General features: G+C 39.2%; 1 protein-coding gene and 1 pseudogene across 3 annotated transcripts; one reads left to right on the top strand and one right to left on the bottom strand.

Annotated features, from left to right (window-relative positions):
* Positions 1–287: 287 nt before the first annotated feature.
* Positions 288–2,622, bottom strand: LOC147903441 (glycosyltransferase BC10-like). Of its 3 annotated transcripts, XM_087372903.1 has the most exons (3): positions 2,296–2,622; positions 1,523–1,716; positions 1,268–1,394 (listed from the first exon to the last, which is right to left on the bottom strand). In XM_087372903.1, exons 1-3 carry the CDS (start codon positions 2,513–2,515, stop codon positions 1,293–1,295), a joined length of 516 nt encoding a protein of 171 aa, XP_087229029.1. In that variant the 5' UTR covers positions 2,516–2,622; the 3' UTR covers positions 1,268–1,292. The 3 variants fall into 3 exon arrangements, with proteins under 3 accessions (XP_087229027.1, XP_087229028.1, XP_087229029.1); XM_087372901.1 differs by having other exon boundaries at positions 288–1,716; XM_087372902.1 differs by lacking the exon at positions 2,296–2,622 and having other exon boundaries at positions 288–1,394; positions 1,523–1,650.
* An 11,098-nt stretch (positions 2,623–13,720) lies between these two features.
* Positions 13,721–19,898, top strand: LOC147903440 (tubulin alpha-1 chain pseudogene; annotated as a pseudogene).
* Positions 19,899–20,233: the final 335 nt, after the last annotated feature.

Below are 20,233 nucleotides of genomic sequence, written 5' to 3'. Positions count from 1 at the left end.
TGTTATTCTTTGCCAGGATAAGGCAGGCTCATCCTGCTGGATCACTATCACTCAGCTTATGGAATCTCTTGTCACTCGAACGAGTTTTACGCTGAAATATCACGCTTTCTTGCTCGTCAATTGCTGGACTCTGACACTTTGCCGATCATACATGGAAAACATCAACAAACACTCTTTTGTTGTCTGCAAACACACAACGTAATCTGCAAAACTTCGATGATACAGAATCGTCTTGTTTCATCAGAAGATCTCACACGTGACACATGGTCGAATGAATTGTGCTCGGTTAATCTTTAGCGCCAGTCAAACGTGGTGCTGATAGGATGAATAAAATACAAAACGCTGACGCCATTACTCGACGTTGACGAAGCACCTGATTTCCCGAACATCAAGCACACATTTTCTGTACGATAACAACCTGAAGATTTCAGGGACCAGGGTCGCTTACCACACCTTCCATTGGTAGATATGCTGTCCGAATCTGCTCACGCGTGATTTACAAGTTGGACAAGCAACGAAGCTACGAATGGTTCGCCGGCAATGACGAGGTGCTTTCTTTGATATAAAGAAAGTCACGCGGAAGAATCTATTGAATTTGTAGCTGCCATCGATCGTTATCTATGGCGTGAAGTGGTGCAGGCAGCGGATAGACCATGAACCCCGCCGCTGATCAGTAGCCGAGCACCTCCAGAGGCAGCTTTGCGAGAGGGGAGGTGGAATCTCTAGGGAACTTGCGGGCAAACAAGAAGCACACAGCGCCAGGATTGATCGTGCTGGAAGTGTTGTATATGGTAGACAGATTTGAACAGGTAGGAATGGCAACTGATCCAGGTAAACGTTGAGTGCGGTTCTGGATTTTGCGAAGGAATGGCTTGGAGATGTATTTCCTGGAGAATGCGAACGGCGAGCCCTTCTCGAGATCCGCCCGCGACCAATCCACGTACATGATGGTCTTGTTCGCGATGCCTGCAGGATCCTTGAGTGCAAGCATGGTTTGGATGTATTGTTCATCAGGCGTACACATCCTCACATTCCTCTTGCAATTCCGTTTGAATTTCCGGTAGAGTTTGGACTCTGCCACCACCACTTCTGCATGCCTCCTCAGCATCGCCATCCACATCTCCCCCTTCCTCATCTTCTTCCGTGGGAATTCGGGCATCGTGTTCCAGGAAAAATAGCTGGGCGGTGGCTTGAATGACGATACAAAACTCAGATTCGAGTTCATCAGATATTCGTAAACGTAAGGGAAGCTGCGAACCGGGATCGATGCCTCGCAGACGAAGACGAACCATTCATTCCTCACGGTGGTGTCCAGAAGCGCGTGGGCGAGCAGCCTTCTCATTGCGTCGACGACGTTGAAGGAGAATCGGCTGACGGGTTTGCTTGGGATCTCCCTGCAGTGGAAAAAGGATTTGGACGGGAACTGGAATCCTGGCTTTGCATGAACGTAAATCGAGGAGAGATTGTCGTAGCTATGGAAAAACCTGCGCCAAAGGGGTTCGTGAGGAAGAGAGCCGCGCACCAGAAAAAGGAAAGCGATTCGGGGATTTTGGGAAGGTAGGCTCTGGTTTGCGGAGGCATTGCGAGCAGCGCGCAGCATTTCGACTTCATTGCTGTATGATTTTGTTCTCTGCAAGCATGATGAGCGTTGGCACATGAGCTTTGGCAGCCCTCCGTCGATGGGACGCAATATTGCGCTGGTGTTCTGAGGAAAGCCTGCAATGGAGAAGAATATTGTCAGGTTGTATGGATTGCATTGCGGTGAAGCCTACCTTCCCAAAATCCCCGAAAAGCGATTGCCTAATGAGAAATCTACGCCGCTTACGTTTGTCGTTCCTGAGATCATACCGATTGCGTTTTCAAGTTCTTGATGGCAATATCTGCCGTAAAACCCAGAAATGGAGCTACGCGATCTACATCTCGATGATACTGAAACTGCAATCCTGACATAAAACTAGACATGGAATAGAGATGATACTAGAAAATGCAATCTGACATAAAACTAAAAATGAGTATACCATTGCGTTCTGCAGCGTCTCGTTTTCAAATCGAATTCTGCAGTTACTCGATTGCGTTCTACAACGTCCAAATCTAATCCTGAAATATTTACTCGATTGCGTTCTACAACGTCCCAAATCTAATCCCAGAACTGCAACTTCCGGTCATAGACGCATCTAGATAGCACTTAACTTCAGATCGTAGAGCTAAAATGCAACGTTTCGAGTGCGTGAGATAAACATCGAGTGCTGCAAAGGAAGAAAATGCAGAATGCTAGGCAAGAATAATTATAATTACCAGCTGGGCGCTGAGAGAGGAGGAGCCAGTGGAGACGTGATGGGGAGGAGAAGTCTGAAGCGACGAGGGAAGAGATCAAGATGAAGAGCATACAGGAGAGAGCGCGGAAAAGCCAGAGTCGAACGAAGGAACTGTGATGGGAGGCAGGAGCAGGAGGGGGATGATCGAGCATGGGAACGAGGAGGGGTTCTGGGGAAGAAGTGCAGCTGGAAGACGACATTGAAAAAATAATAACAGTTCTATAGAGGGATGGATGGATTGAGAAAACTACAAATTATAAATTTAGCTTGTTGGAGTCGAGAGCTCTCCTGTGCTGCTGGTGGTTGATGATCTTGTTGGAGCTCTAGTAGTTGATGATCTTGTTGGAGCTCCAATGGTTGATCATTTTGATGGCAACTCTCCAAGGACTGAACACTTTTTGTCTATGGAAAAAAAAAAGTGACTCGTGTCACCTCCATCCAAAAGAAGGATATTTTTAAATCGTGCTTTTAACCAAATGTGTGTATGTGTGTGTTTGTGTTTTTTTAAAAAAACACACGTGCACGTGCTCGTGAGTGTCTGTGCGTGTGTGTATGTGTGTGTGTGAGTGAGTGTGTGTGTGTGTGTGTAAAAACACACACACATTTGTATATATGTATGTAACGAGGAGTGGCGGCAACTCAAGGAGTAGGACCCTCTCGGGCGGCAACTCAAGGGTTAGGTGTTTGCCTACCCAAGTGGCCCTTGTTTGAATCCTACTTTGCAAGTGTAGGTCCCACGGGGAGGTTGTACCCCTCATAGTGGACCATGGGGGGTGTCATGGTGGCTGAGTGAATATGAAAAACAAAAAAGAAAAATATATCTCCAAATGGGCATCATAAAGAGAGCAATTTGTAATTATGTATAGCAAAAGCCTCTCTTTTAATATTCACAAATCAAGGATTTTAAAAATAAGCCTTGAACTCACACGATATATTAGGGTTTACATATATTGACTCCACTACCTCAAGGCGTTCACCTCACTCACACCACTTTCCTTCACCCCCTTTGCTTGCATGGTAGTCCACTAGATGGAAGCTCCACCCCCACATAGCTACATGCACTAGCATCAAGGTGCTCGCATGGATGTCATGTGTGTGCCACAATCGACTATCACGGCATGATGCCCAAGCACCTTGTGGACCCAAGGGTTTTCCCTTGACACTATAGATCTTACCACATAGGATGATGGATTAAAAAGCTCCCCCAAAAGCACCCTCAAAGTCTTTAGTTATTAGTTCCCTTTACCCAACCCTTGTCCAATTAGCTACACGAGGTTAAGCTCGCCTTTATGCCATTTTCACTCCTTCATTAGTGCTTCCTTGTACGCCTTGCATGGAGCTTGGACCACACTTTCAACCTCTACCCAAAAGGCTTTATCAAAAGCTCACCAAAAGCTGCCCCCCCCCTCATGGCGTTCCACATGCTTCTCTCTTGCCCTTTGCACATGATGCCTACAGTTGGCACCTCTCTTCCAACCTTCCAAGGTGCATAACATCATTTCCATTATGTTTTTTCACTATTAGCACCTTTTCCCTATTCCATTTTCCATGCTCATCCTTGCTCATTAAGCATAGATTCTTGTTGTCATATCTTTTTCTTCTTATCTGCCGAGGCTATCTCCTCTTCATGTGAAGGCCACACCTCATCCTCCATCCTCCCATTGTCCACTTTTAGTTCACCATTTCCATCATAGAAAATGATCCCGATTCCCTCATCTCTACTTCGTCATTATTCTTGGGCTCACAACCTTCCATAATTGAAAACGATCACTCTTCCATATTAGAAAATGATCGATCTTGTTTCCTTATGAAAGATAACTTGAAAGAACTTCCAATTTTATTTTAGAGAAGACACCTTCCTCTCACGAAGAAACTTTCTCATATCTTAACTAGCCATCCACATCTTTGTTAGATATTTTCTCATTTAGATCATGCTCACCACATCTGATAGTGACAACCTCGATAACCCTCTATCACAAAAAGTGAGACCAAGCTACCTTGCTATGTAATATGAATGCAAACATTTTAATATTGAGCTTCCCAAATGATAGTTCAACCATCCCATCACCTTTTCCATCTCAACGTTATTCTTCTATGACTTTTCTTCTCTTTTTGTAAAAAAAAGCTGAAAGACTTCTATGACTTTTCTACACAAACACATTCAAATGGGTAATAAGTCCCATACCAATTGTTTCTCTTCCAATTTTTAGATATAAGGAATATGCAAAACGAATTTTGAGAAGGCTTTCTCTCTCTTCACAAAGCATATTTCAATTTGCAAATGTAACTCGAAGGACTCAAGGGGTCCTTATATAGAATCACCCATACCATATGCGCTAAAAGGGTGGTTAGAATAACCCTACTTATATATGGTCCTTCAAATAGTTTTATGCTCTCGATGTGAATAAATAAACCCCTTATTTATGTAAACTTTTTGTGAAAAATCATCTTTAGAAAACCCTCTTGTTGAATGCACGTGCAAGGTCTACACATCCTTCAATGAACCCCCTAGAGAAACACAATCTCATGACCACCGGATGTCATAAATGTACTTCATGTTTAAGAACTTAGACATACAAAAGCTTAAACCTTTATTCTTCATGTACAAAAGACTTTGGATTGTTTGAGTTCTCCATAGTAGATCATTTAACAAGGGAGCATGAATGCTCACATCACATATTCTCTATGGTTAGAATGCATATGATCAAGGGAATTCAGTTTTTTCCCTCTTAAGAACTAAGTCAAAAGCTTATATACTAATTAATTACCCTATAAAATAAATTTAAAATTTTAAGAATTCATTAACTAGCTTAGTACGTCATCTCATTTAAACAATCTTATTGAATATAGTCCCAACGTACAAAGATGGACTTCACATTGACTCTTTTAAAACAATCAAAATTATGAAAATAAGACACCATTATGGTACTCAAAGTACCATGTTGAATTTCATGTTGATTCCTTTGCAATGCTTGTAAGTACAAGGATGCGCCATTATGAAAAAATACGTGCAAAATAAAAACTCAAATACATATAAAGTTCTAATAATCAACCGATATGCTAACATGCTTAGATGACCTTCATTGCATGCGCGAGAACTTCATATAAGTAAGAAATAATCACAAAGACAGAAAGAAACAATTTGTAAAGAATGCATTACTTAGCATGATCGGTACATAGTGTATAAAAAGTAATCAATAAACTCTTAATTAACGTTCCCATTATCCTCTCTCTCTCTCTCTCTCTCTCTCTCTCTCTCTCTCTCTCTCTCTCTCTCTCAGGTCAATGCAACGATCAAGTGTAGCCAATTGCAAAATATTTTAGGGGAAGTTTTGGGGCCCCAATGCGATGTACTACTGGGTAATATTTTGGTTTTTAGGGTGGACTCGTGCTCTCACCAAAATTTTCCCGACATAATGATTGCCTTACTAGTGTAATAATGAGACGCAACCTATCAAAACGTGTTGTTTTGAACACTACAGAGCTCGACACATGTCACTACATGAGCAGTTATGCCCTCCCTTATGTAGTCTCTATGATGCATCTTTTTGCATCAGACTATGCTTCATGTAGTCTCTATGCTACATCTTTGTGCATTAGACTATATTTGTCCACACAATCTATGTTGTCATCTATCTATAGCTCACCGCATGAAATCTACCTGTAGCTACCTACATCTCACCACCTATCATCTACATGTAGCTCTCTCGCATTGATCTAGATTCGCAACCACCATGCTCACATTGGCTTGGTTTGACCACCACAATGGTTCTTGGAGGTGGCTTGAGACTTGCATTGGAGTCCCACAATTCCCATCAAGTTTAAAACAAGTGGTTAAAAACATATGCCCTTGTGTAACCACTGCACTAGTTCTATTTTAATGCAAATTATAGTTAATCCTAAACCAAGGAAAATGCATTTTCTTGCAACCACTGTGCTAGTTCTATTTTAGTGTGGTGGTTGCACAAAGTTAAAAAAATTCCTTCGTAAAGTCTTTGTGCATTAAACATTCCATAGTCTATCCTGTCATTTACACCTAGCTTGCCACCTGTCATCTATGTGCAGCTTTTTTGCATTGATCTAGATTTGCAACCACTGTGTTGCCATTGGCTTGGTGCTTTTTGGGCTCTTTTTGGGGTATTTTAGGTGGCTACTCCTTAAACCAAAGAAAATGTATTTACCTTAATTTTGAGGGCAAATAAGAAAATTAAGAAGAAACAAAGAAAAGAAATTACAGCAATCTTCGTAAGTAACTCCTAGGCTCTATAAAGAGCCAAATATGCCATAGCAAAAACTGTATTCTTCCTACTACTATGACATAAAATCCTTAAAAAGTCCCACCTAACATCTTGGCAAAGTGTAGATGGAATAGGGACATGATTGAAAACTACAACATTTCTAATGAGCCAAATCTTATGGACTATGATTGCGTAGAGAATTTGATTTACCTTAATTGGTTAGGTTCCCCTTTCATGCCGATATGGTCTCCAGTGGCATGCCACATATGTATATCCTTGTGCAACCACTTTGTTGGTTCTTGAAACTAAGGAAAATGTATCAAGATCGAGATAGCAATGTGTTTGAGAGATTATTGGTTTTGGAGAGTACTTTTCACCTTTGGTTTGAATGAATATATAGATTCACCTTTAGTTATCCTTATGTGAAGTAGTTTCGCTCTTCATGAATATACCACCTTTTTGTTTATTCCATAATGTTTCTTGTGCTTTCCGAGACATGTATTTTTCCCATGCCACTTTGCATCACGTCTCCTCTTGTGATGCTTGTTATCATCAATTGTTGTGTTTGTAATTCTATGCCTAGTTTCCAGCTGTGCAATAATCTCTAGGCACGCTATTTGGAAGGAGCAAGAGACATTATGCGATAGGACAAGTGGCCGGGCATATTATCAAGAAGGAGAAGACTTAAACCAAGGAAAATGTATTTCCTTCATACCAAAACCAATGCAAAAATTAAACTAAACTAATTTAACTACTAGTAAACTATAATAATTTAATTGTTGGAAAGACACAATTTCAGCCACCAGGCTAGTCAACAACTTTTTTGGTTTTGTGATATTTTCAATTTCTATAAGTAGACAATTAAAAAATCAATTTAGGACAATCACATTAATCAGGTGAATTATATATTGTGGTTAAAACCATCGGGTTGGTTTTAGACGATCACACTAAACTATTAAACCACTTTAACTACTAGTAAATAGCCCAAAACTAATTTAACTACTCGTAAACTAAACTAATTTAACTACTTAGAAAATAGCACCATCAAGCTGGTCATCAATTGCCACCATGCTAGCATTCAATAGGCGAGAAATGGAGACTTATAATAATGATGGAGCGGAGAGCAAAATGATGGTGTCACTAAGGATTAAGTGGTGGCCCTCGAAGCTCGATTAGGATTAAGTGTGATGACTTAATGTCACTGCTTAGTACTTGCATATTAGCCACCAGGCTCCTATAGCCACCTGGCTTGCATGATGGGATGACCATCTCATCAACAAAGTTTGCAACTCTCTTGAGCTATAGCGGCGGCAGTGAGTGGGGGCCTAGTGGTGCCATCCAAATAATCATGAGCAATCTTAATAACCCACCTTAAATTAATCAAAATCCGAGCCAATGTAGTGATTGAAGGTCCAATGGTGCCATCCAAATAATTATGTGCCATCATAATAATGGCAATGTCCCACCTCAATTGATTCCATTCTCCTTCATAGCTATCTCCAAAGAAGTGGCTATTCTCTCCCACCATCATAGAGTGGATAAGATTCTAATGGACCTTAATTGCATGGGCAATCTTCCTTACTAAGTCCACCTAAGAATTGCATTTGAGTCCTACATCGATGATATTTATTTGTGGATTCTATATAGCCAGGTTGACCATGCCACAAAAATGATCTTGCAGGTGGTTTTGCAATGTCTGGCACAATTAGAATGAGATCTTGCGGGTGGTTTTGCCAGTGGTTTTGCAATGTTAGGCACAACCAGAATGACATGGCCATTTTTAGAAAAGTTGGGTAGCTCACCAGCTGAGCAGAGTGTCAAGTAAGCATTTTTGGGTACCTAGCTCACCAGTTGAGCTAAGCTTTCTAGTGTTAACAAAATGCCTAGCTCACCAGCTAAGTTGAGCTTTCTGTATATAAGAAGCTGAGCTTTTTGTGGCAGCTTAGTTGAGCTTTCTTTATAATAGAAAATTTGATTTTAAGTTCTCTAGGGGATCATATAAGTAGAGCTCTCTTTATAATAGGAATTTTGATTTTAAGTTCTCCAGGGGGACATATTAAGCTGAGTTTTCTTGTATTGATAGAATAACAATGGAAGTTAAATTAATTAGATCCCTCCCCTCCACAAATCAATGAGGTTTTTTTTAGAAATACTTTCTATATATTAATATAAGAAAAAAGAAAGATCAATCTCGTAAGAGAGTTACAAAAAATGAAGATTTGTATCCATCGATCTTACAACTTATCACCCACATGCTTTGGTTTTTATTTATTTATAAACTGTCGATTGTATTATAGGACAAGTCAGGCTCGAAAAAAGACCTCATACAAAAGTTGGTTGCTCAAAAAGGGCAACCCGCCACAGCCTACGCATGATCCAGTTCAACAATATTGAGAGTCAGTCTCAAAGAGAATTCCACTTCTTGAAAATAACACCCATGTATGTACTTGCAGTCAAAAATCGTCTTATTTCTCCTTCTCTACATGTAATTAATTACTATCTCTATGATGACCTGCCATAGTTTCCATAGCTCTTCGTTCATCCCTCCATACCAAATTTCTAAAATAGATGTCCATTTTCTTTAGTGCATTATTATAGAAAGGAAAGGCAGAAATCACATCCACTGAGATAAGACATCAGTACTTATTTAGCAAAAATTACCTGCCTGTAAAAGATGGTTTGGAATTCTCCCATGCAGCAAACTTAGTATGCATCTTTGACATGCACCACTCAAACTTATCTTTCAAACTAATAGCCAATCCAATAGGGCATCCTAAATATCTGATAGCCTTGTATACCATTCAGGTAAGGCATCCCACCCCAATATTTGATAACCTTGTATACCATTCAAGTAAGGCATCCTACCCCAATTAAACTATAATGGTTTTGTCTTGATTGATTTTGGAATTAGAGACCACAGAGAACTCCTCAAAGACAAACAAGTAATTGCTTAAATTCTCCTCCCTTCTAATGAGAAGACTTGATTTATCATCTCAAAAAATTGTGTACAAAAATTAGAACCATATGGTATTGACAAGCCTTAATGCATCTTGATTAAGCTAGTAATCAAGCTAACAAAGCAGAGGTTTAGACACAATGGCAAATAGAAAAGGAGGTAGATGGCATCCTTGCCTAATAGACCTCCTAAGTGCAAATGAACCTTTCAAATAACCATTAAGTGACAACTTGGTAAAAGCATTGGAAAATAGCTTTGCTATCATTGCACAAAATCCTTGACCAAAAACCCTGGTCCCCAATCTCTCCATAGTGGCAATTTTAAAACTCTAACTAATTCTATAATAGGCTTTTTCAAGGTCTAAATTCAACAAAATAAACCTCTAATTATGCATAAAAGCATAATCAATAGCAAGGGAAACATTCATCACAGCATCTTATACATTTCTACCAAATTAGAAACCATACTGCCTAGCATGAAGGATTCTGTCAGAATGAACTTGATCTTGTTGGCCATAACTTTTGCCATAACTTTATAAACACAAATTAACAAAGTAAGGGGCCTCCAATGCCCAGGTAGAGACCTATTCTGACACTTAGTGATTAATTTCACAATGCTAGTATTTATGCTCCTAGGCAGATAACCCTTGTAAAAATAGTGATTAATGGGAATAGTCATGTCCTTGCCACACACCTTCCAATAATGTTGATAAAACTCAATGGGGAATCACATCTGGCCCAAATAATTTTCTCTTGGCCATATAGTAGATTGTGTATTTAATCTCATTCCATGAGAAAGGTCTTTGCGAGAGAGCAACTTCATACAATAAAAATGTAGGCTGCATTTTGCTCAACTATATGCTTGTGATCCCGCACCAATGATCCCGCGCCAATTGAGGGACTAAACCTGCTATCTTTGACAAATGGCTGACAATTACCTCCACAATCTTTTCTTCACGAATCAATGAGGTTAAATGTCCCTCTCTAGAAATTTTAATGGAAATTCAATAGCTCGAAGATGCTAGTGGTCTCACTATTCCTTCCCTAATCTTTGTGCCAAAATGCTAATTATATCCCTCCCTCCTTCATGAATTAATGAGGTTAAGCTAAATTATGACGATGAGGTTGAATTAACTTAAGTGCATGAAAAAAGTTAAGGTTTTCCTATCGCTTTCTGAGCCAACTTGGTGATATATGGCATGATGTTCCAAACACTCGGTTGATTTAGGACACTCACGTCACCTCGATTTGGAAATTGACTGGTTCATGATTGAACCAATCTAAAAATTAAACTTAAATAATTTAACTACTAGGAAACACAACAATTTCAACCAAGCATCGGGCTAGTCATCAATATTTCTGTTTGTGAAGTATATTTCTATTTCAACCACATTGGTTTAGGACAATAACATAACTCCTATTTGACCTGAGCTAGCTCAGTGATATATTACATGATGTTCCAACCACCGAGCTAGTTTAGGACACTCACATTAAGTCCAAGCCAATCTGGTTTGAAAATTAACTAGCATATGACGCAAATCATCCTGGATATTAAACTTAACTAACCAGGCTGTTCATCATCAATCAGACAATAACAATATATTGTTGTTTCTTTCTGTTGCAAAATATATTGTTGTTCAACCATGCTGGTTTAGGATAATTACATAACTAGTGTTTGACCTAAACCAGCATGTTGATATATTGCTTGATGTTCCAACGGACAATCACATTAAGTCCAAGCTAGCTTGGTTTAGAAATTATTTAAAAAATAAACAATTCCAAAACTCATTCACAGACACCCACCACCAAGTTGGTGAAATATATTGCTATTCAACCACACTAGTTTAGGACAATCATATGACTAGTGTTTGACCTAAACTAGCACGGTGATATATTGCATGATGTTTCAACCATCAGGCTAGTTTAGGACAACCACATTAAGTCCAAGCTAGCCTAGTTTTGAAATTGAATTAACCAATTAAACTATACCAAAACTCATTCACAAACAACTGCTGAGCTGGTTTAGGCAACCACTGACCTGCATTGTATCAAGCATGTGCTTATGATGTACTCGTCCCACATTGTCACTTGATCAATTACTTCTACACTTAGGTTTTCTCTCCTTTTCTTGCATTCTATTGAAGCCCATAAACTTCTCAGATCAGGATGATCTTGCATTGCTTCTCCTCTACATCCAACCACTTTAGCCATGTTGGTTCTTTTAATTGACATCTTTGAAATTGTGTGCACAAGTCGTTTCTACTTTTTGTTTCAAAGGATACCAACATATCTAATGTCATCCTCTTTGCAGGTAGTTGATCTAAGTTGTGCAGAAAGCCTATGAAAGCTTGAGACTCGTATTCATGTGAATGGCTTGCTGTTGCTACCTTAAATGCTTCCACCAAATTGTGAGAACATAGCTCATGTTCTTCGTCCCGATGGCAATGATCAAATGTATTCATCTGCAACCGTTCCCTACTACTACTTTGCAACGAGTCGTCTTTCTTATTGTTTCTCCCTTTGTAAACATTACAAAAGTGTCTTCCATTGTGCCATTTCAATATGTTGTTATTTCTTTCCTTGCCTTGCAATCTATTCCTTGTGCCTTGACCAAGCTTTTTAGCTTTCCTATCTCACATCCTCCATTTGGTTCCCTTGCAAGCCATGGTGAGCTACTTCTTACCATTGATGCCATAGAGACAATCAGTGAACTACCACTAGAACAAAGACCATCTAGCTTGTGACGCAAGCAAAAAATAGAAGACAACTTACCTGAGTAAAGAAGATAATGCCAAACCAAAAGAAAGAGGTTACATTGAGCTAACTCTTTGCACGAGGAAGGTTGCATGGTAGCAGGAGGAGAATGTACTTTATAGGGTGGCAGGAGGTTAATGTTCAAAGATTTGTAGGGCAGGAGGTGAAATTTTTTGAAACTACACAAGAATATAAAAATTTTCAGTTGCCATGATTTCCGTCCTTTAGCAATACACATTAGTAAAATTGGATATATCGGTTGCCATCAAGCAAGTGAAATATGACCCAACTTGCTTCAAAATATAAATAGGCCAAAGCACACGCTACCAGGTTGATGTTGTATATTATGAAATGCAATGATATTTGACATGCTTATGAGTGATATACCAAGGAATTGTGTGAAAAAAGAATAAATACAAATTTGTAAATAGTATTGGATTTATTAAAAGATCATTGCACATTTTCAAATTCTTCCATTCTAGGATGAATCTAGACACCAATATCACCAACTATCAATGTTCTAAGATTACCATATACATATAAATAAATAAATAAATAACGGTATGTATGTATGTATGTATACATACATACATACATACATGCACACACACACACACACACGCATGCACGCACACACGTGCGCACGCATGCCCACACACACACAGATGTATATATATAAGGATAAAGGGACAAAATCTAATACATAGAAGAGAGAAGTTGTGCTAGCCCAACTAATTTATGTTTAGCATAAACGTGATATAATATAGAGAAATGATAACCCATATAATCTACATTTACTCTAATCATCAGAGTCACTATCAAGCCAAGGCCTTCATATTTCACTCCATCCAAGTCCAAAATTGCTCAACAATCCTATGCCTTTTGACCTCGTCATCAAGGTGACCCTGTGATTCAATCAACCTAGTGCCCTCTTCCTCTAGGTGACTTCATGGCGCAATCAACTTTGACATCAATCTTTAAACTATCACTGTTGTAAGATCAGCCATATTAGGGCTATGACAAGTTCCTACAAATATAAATACACAAAAGGAAACAAGAAAGTAAGGTTGCAAAAATAAGGAAATATAGATGAAACCTCACTACGATCAATGGTGATGAACCAACTCTTGACACTACACCTCCACTAATAAAAGAAGTCAAGAAGGGTGCCTTGATTTTAATTTCAATGCAAAAGAAATACAAGTAACTACCAAAATCTTAATGATAAACTCAACTATTGCATATAAGGAAGGATAGAAGAATAGGGGAACATATCTTGATAACGAAAATTGGTGCACCTCATATGGTGGATGCTCATTAGATGGTGATACCTACATGTAGAAAATTAATGGATTTGTGCTCTATCAAAGCCTTAAAAGGACCATTTGGCTCTAACTAAGACTACAGCATTTCAAAAATTCCAAAAGAGCTAAGTACTAAAACAATTTCGTGGTGGCCATGTGTATAGGTAAGTAAGCAAAAAAGTAAGCCATGTCTTAAAACATCTTGCCTTCACATTCATGCCAGGGTATAGTTTTGTATCCCCCCTTTAAAAGGGTTTTATGGGTTTTTTTGTAATACATCTTGACTTCATATTTGTGTAGGCATATCCCAAGAGGATTTTCTCTTGATACTTTCATATCTCTCACTTTTAACCGTATGTACCTACAATAGTTAGTAATTTTTTAAAAACAAAATTTCATTACACTTATGCATCATGGATGGTTGAAAATGACCAGTACACATACTTCACCATAGAAACAACCGTATGAAATTTGAGGGTATCTGTGCCTTACCTAAAAGAGAACCCCTACAAAGTTTCATGACAATCTTACACATATATCTCCCTTTCTTTTGCAAAAATAAGGGATTCTTTTAACATCACCTCTTTGGGCTTGATTTGACCAAAATTGATTTATGTCTTTCATAAAATCTTGGCCCCATGTCATAAAATATCAAAGTAATATAAAAATTAGCCTATGGCCATACAATATCCACTGTGTAGTGCCTCAATCAGTGCACTTGCATTAACTCCAATCCTTGTAATTAGTTCCATCACCTACACTCAAGTTGCAATCAGATTAGGAACAATGAATTGAATGAATCTTCAAATCCATTTAATGCCAATACAATTGCTCTCAACATACAATAAACAAACACAATACCAATGACACTAGCAACATCATTAACATGGAATCACCCACTATACCATCTATCTAGCATGGAAAAACATAGGTCCAATTCGGAATCCCCAACTAAATCACACAAGAAATATCCACTAGAACATCATAAGAAGTGGAAAGTTCACATGCAAATTGGTGGAGATTGAAGATCCTCCATGTCACGCTCATTGAACACTAATTGGTTTCGTATTTTTTCTCTTTCTCTCAAGCTATGAAAGTTTATGTTACATTTGTTGGTTTGATACTCTGCATCTTTCTCTTGAGCAATGCAAGCTCTCTCAATTTATGACATCTGCCTTCTTCTGTGTAGCATCCACACCATCTAAGTGTGAGCAAACAAGTAGTCACAAGTGATGTACACAAAATTTTGAATGGTCACAAAACACACACATGCACAAAGAAAATGCACATAGGTGTGAGCACAAGAATTCCTACTTGAATGTGACACTTAAGATGGACCTCTACAACAATTGCTTTGTGTAATCTCTCTCTATTTCTCTGTAATGGAAACTTCTAATTCAAATAGATTCTAATGCTATGATTGATAACATTTACCTCTAGCAATTTTCATTATGGTCTGTCCATTTTTCTTTCAAATGAGAGTTTTGTAACATGTTCAACATGAAAAGACACTAGTAACTACTAATAGTATTGTTTCTTCTAAAATTACAAGGAAAATTTAACTTTGTGATAATTTGTTTAACTTGAAAAGACACTACTAACTAGCAAGGTGGAAGCATGCTAATGTATGTCACACATACAAACACTTATTTCTTTACACACAGACACACACACATGCACGCACGCACACACGCATGTATACTTCCCTAATTATGAATTATTCTTTTAGCTACCCCCCATTCAATATCCCCTTTACACTCTCTTTTTAAGCACCCCACACACCAAGCACACTAATCCTCCCATACCTCCTTAATGCCTTCTCAAACCATGCACTCATTCACTCCTTATTCCAACCCTTATTACATAAAGTGTTACATAATGTGTTTCAAGAGAATGATTTAAAATTCTACATGGAGTGTTACACAAGTATGAGCACCTAATGTGCTAGAACCTTACATGCTGGTTGCCACTGTCTTATGTTAGTTAACACTTCCTGTGCTTGATGTGCTAGAACCTTATATGATGGTTACCACCGTCTTATGTTAGTTAGCACTTCCTGTGCTTGATAGCACCTACTTTGCTACTTACCATCCATTGATATGCTAGTCACCAGTGTCGTATGCTAATTGCCATGCTATCAAAACCAAAATGATGGGTTGGTTTCCACTCACTTTTGCCAGTTCCATTTCTTTGTTAGAATTATCATATTTTGATTATCACTCCTTTCTACCATTGTCATATGCTAATTAGCACATACAATGCTTGTGAGCACCTGCAACAATTGCCAACACCTGCAATGCTTGTTAGCACCTGCAATTCTACTAGTTAGCACTTGCAACACTTGTAGCATCTGCTACTATCATAGGCTAGTTAGCACATACTTCTTATTAGCATCTACAGCTCATGCCAGCACCTACAATTGCAAACACTCGCAATGCTTGTAAGCACCTAAAATTCTTGTTAACATTTGTTAAGCATCTACTAATTAGCACTCTCATATGCTAGTTGGCACATGCAATGCTTGTTAGCTCTTGTAATTCTTGCCAGCACTTGCAATGCTTGTTAGCATTACAATTCTTGCTACCACTTACAATCTGTGTTAGCACCTGCTAATTGGCACTCTCATCTACCATTGCCATATCCTAGTTAGCACATGCAGTGCTTGTTTTTAGCACCTTGTCAGCACCTACTACTTATTACCACTCTCATCTACCATTGACATATGCTAGTTAGCATATGTAGTGGTGCTAGTGCATGCAATGCTTGTTAAAACTTGCAATGCCTACTAGTGCCCCTATTAAGTGTGCTAATTAGCACTTGTAATGGCTCTTTGCACATGCCTATTAGCACCTGCAAGCAAGGCTTATTTGCACTTGGAATGCTTGTTAGCACATGAAATTCTTGTTAGCACATGTAGTGCCTGTTAGGACATGTAGTGCTTCTTAACACATGGAAGCCTATTAGACATGCAATGATGCAATGCCCATTGCACTTGGAATGCATGTTAGTGCACCTACTAACTATGATAATTAGCACCTAAAATTCTTGTTAGCACATGCAATGCCCGTTGGTACAGTCTCATCTACCACTACCATGTGCTAGTTAGCACATGCATAGCTAAATTGTTATTGCTAGTTAGCATATGCAGTGCTTGTTTACACTAGTAGGTGCTTATCTCAGCACCTACTAATTAGCATTGTAATCTACCACCGACATATGCTAGTTAGCATATGCAATGTTGTTTGTGCATGCAATGTCTATTAACACCTGAAATGCCTACTAGCGCCCTACTAAGTGTGCTAACTAGCACTATGCAATGCATGTTTACACATGTCTATTAGCACATGCAATGCTTGCTAGAGCACCAACTTACTGTGCTAATTACCACCTCTAGTGCATGTTAGCCCCTATAATTCCTATTAGTGCACCTACTACCTATGCTAATTAGCACGTGCAATGCCTATTTGCACCTGGAATGCCTGTTAGCACTTGTAATGTCTATAAGTGCACCTAATAACTATTCTTATTGGCAATGCCATTAGTGCATGCAATGTCTATTAGCATTTGAAATGCCTTCTAGGCCCCTAGTAAGTGTGCTAATTAGCACCATGCAATGCCTGCTTACACATGCCTATATTAGCATATGCAATGCATGATAGGGCACCAACTTACTATGCTAATTACCACCTTTAGTGCATGTTAGCACATGGAATGCTGGTTAGCGTACCTACTACATATGCTAATTAGAACGTGCAATACTTGTCTGCACCTAGAACTTTCGTTAGCACATGCAATGCTTGTTAGTGCACTCTCATCTACCACTACCATATGATAGCTAGCACATGTAGTGCTAAATTGCCATATGCTAGTTAGCACATGCAATGCTTGTTAGCACCATCATGGTGCTTGTCAACACCACTATCATCTACCACTGACATTTGCTAGTTAGCATATGCAATGCTATTAGTGCATGTAGTTTTTGTTAGCACCTGTAATGCCTACTAGTGCCCCTACTAAGTGTGCTAAAACTAGCACTTGCAATGCTTGCTTGCACATGCCTATTGGCACATGCAATGCCTAAAATTCTTGTTAGTGCATGCTTGTTTGCACTTGGAATGCTTGTTAGCACATGGAATGCCTGTTGGCACCTACAATGCTTATTAGTACACGAAATGCCTATTTCACCTGAACTACCTATTGGTGCCCCTACTACCTATGTTAATTGAGTGTTAATTACCATTTGCAATGAAAGTTGGTCCATGCAATGTCTATTAGTGAGCTCCTACAAGCAGTAGTCAGTACTTACAATTGCTAACAAGTAATTGCACATTACTTTTGATGGCAAGTTGAGATCTTTCACCATTTAAAATGGACAAATACAGAGTGCAAGATTCAATTGCTTGAATCATTGAAGCCCTTTTTTGTGTGCAAGTTAAAGGACCGCTACACATGTTGTTGTGAATACCATGTGTAGAAGTCCTTTTTGAAATGCTTTAAACTTCATGTGCAATCAGAAGTTTGGAATGCATGCAAGTTGTCAATGCAAATGCACAGTCTATAGTAGTGGTTGCACAAGCAACATATGTTCTTCTCTACACATTGATGAAGATGTCACTTATTTGTGGGTGTTATTGATCTGCCCAAAATAGAAAGATGCAAAGGAAGTGCTTACTTGGTGAATGCAAGGATTGTTCCATCATGATGTATAGGAAATGATTTGTGTGTTGGTGACACTTTTGCAATCAACGCTGAGACTAGCAATGCTGAGGATATACATTTTTACCTGCTTAAATGCATTGCAAAAGAAGAGAAATTTGATGAGGATTGTGTTGATGATTGGGGAATGTCATTGTGAAGGGGTGTTATGTCATCAAGGGATAGTTTTGCAAACAAACATATCATTATTCCTTTGAACTCCTCATGACCAAGCCAATAGTCCACATACCTTACACCTTGTGTATTCCATCAAGACACCCATGGAGAGTATCCCAAAGCAAAGAATTTTTTTTTCTATTACTCTAGAGACCTATGAAGGCATATATAATGGCATGCCCTTTGATGTTGACATGTCACCATTAGCTCCTCGTATGCCAAGTAAATAGTAAGGACTATTTTTTGTTTTGGTGATGAACTATAAGAGGTTCTATTTGCCTTATCTTTGCATAAGGGAAATGATTATATATAACTATATATGACTATGCATCACTTTCTAGTGGGTGTCTTGATTTATTTGATTGAAGGGCTGTTTTTTAATCTAATATTCACCTAGAAACTAAAGGTAGTGTTCCTTTGCTAAGGTAAGTACTATTTTTCTTACAATAGTTACGATTGTGTTCTTTAAAATAGTAATGACTATAATTTAAAATAGTCACCACTACTCAATAAGGAATCTAACATCTACACAAGGAAAACATAATTGGTCTCACATCTAGCAACAAGCAGTTGAGAAATCAAATTTCATATCGCAAGTAGCTACATAGTCAAACTGCTTCATCACACTCTTTGATTCCATTACTGCAAAAAAAGAAAAGAAGATGAATCCCCAACAACATATTCCCCATAATATTACCTCTGATACAAAAAAGATCACGCAGACCAAAGAAAGATATTTGCAAGCAACTTACACATGACATGGTCCCCCTAGCTTAAATTCAATATTGGGGAAAAAAAAAGGGCCCCCACCCCTAATGTATAAGCTTATGCCTCATTTCAAAAAAACCCCCTATTGTACACTCACATGATATCATAAGTTTCCCCCTGTGAATCCCCGGGAGCATGGCATCCAGCCCGATGGCCAGATGCCAAGCGATAAGACTGTGGGCGGTGGCGACGACGCATTCAACACCTTCTTCAGCGAGACCGAGGCTAGCAAGCATGTCTCGCGAGCTATTTTCCTAGATCTCGAGCCCACTGTGATCGACGAGGTTCACACTGGCACGTACAGGCAGCTCTTCCATCCTGAGCAGCTCATCAACGGCAAGGAGGATGCCGTAAACAACTTCGCCCGAGGCCACTATACCATTGGAAAGGAGATTGTGGATCTCTACCTTGACCGCATCAGGAAGCTAGCAGACAACTGCACTGGATTGCAGGGTTTCTTGGTCTTTCATGCGGTCGGAGGCGGCACTGGCTCCGGCCTTGCCAGTCTTCTTCTGGAGCGGCTCTCCGTGGACTATGGCAAGAAGTTGAAGCTGGGCTTTACCGTGTATCCTTCGCCTCAGGAGCTTTCGGACTCCTATTACAGGCCACTCAGGAAGCAATCATATATCCGCCTCATAGTCTTGGAGTATCTTGACACAGAGGCAGCGAACCTGTGGTTGATGAAGTCGTAGAAGCCGCTAGAGCTCGTTATGCTTGTTGTAAGCTATGAGACTTATTGTTGTATTCGAAGGGTAGCCACGAACAACTGCCATAAGCCCAAGCCATGAGCTTGCAGATAAGCTATAGATAGCCTCTCAATCAACAAAAAAATCTCTCTCTCTCTCAAATCTCTTGGAGTGAACTCTGAAGGAGATCTCTCACACTATGAAGAATCTCTCTCTCTCTCTCTCTCAACTCAAGAAACACTCAATAAACTCTCTCAAATGACGGAAATCTCTCAAGAACAAATGACGGAAATTCTTTCATCAAAGAAGAAGTTCTCTCAACGGAAGAGACTCACAATCAC

This window comes from Dipteris shenzhenensis, chromosome 3 (genome assembly GCF_047967505.1).
Source record: "Dipteris shenzhenensis isolate YYH24624 ecotype China chromosome 3, Dip_SZ_1.0, whole genome shotgun sequence".
Classification (NCBI taxonomy): Eukaryota; Viridiplantae; Streptophyta; class Polypodiopsida; order Gleicheniales; family Dipteridaceae; genus Dipteris; species Dipteris shenzhenensis.
Note: the sequence above shows the minus strand (reverse complement) of the source record. Positions and strands in the feature narration are given on the sequence as shown.

Bases quoted from the DNA above. Each gene is read 5' to 3' on its own strand.
- LOC147903441 (XM_087372901.1), bottom strand. From the start codon at position 2,515: ATGTCGTCTTCCAGCTGCACTTCTTCCCCAGAACCCCTCCTCGTTCCC. The intron at 1,717-2,295 runs GTAATTATAATT...TCTCCATTGCAG, and splicing joins CCTCTCTCAGCGCCCAGCTG to GCTTTCCTCAGAACACCAGC.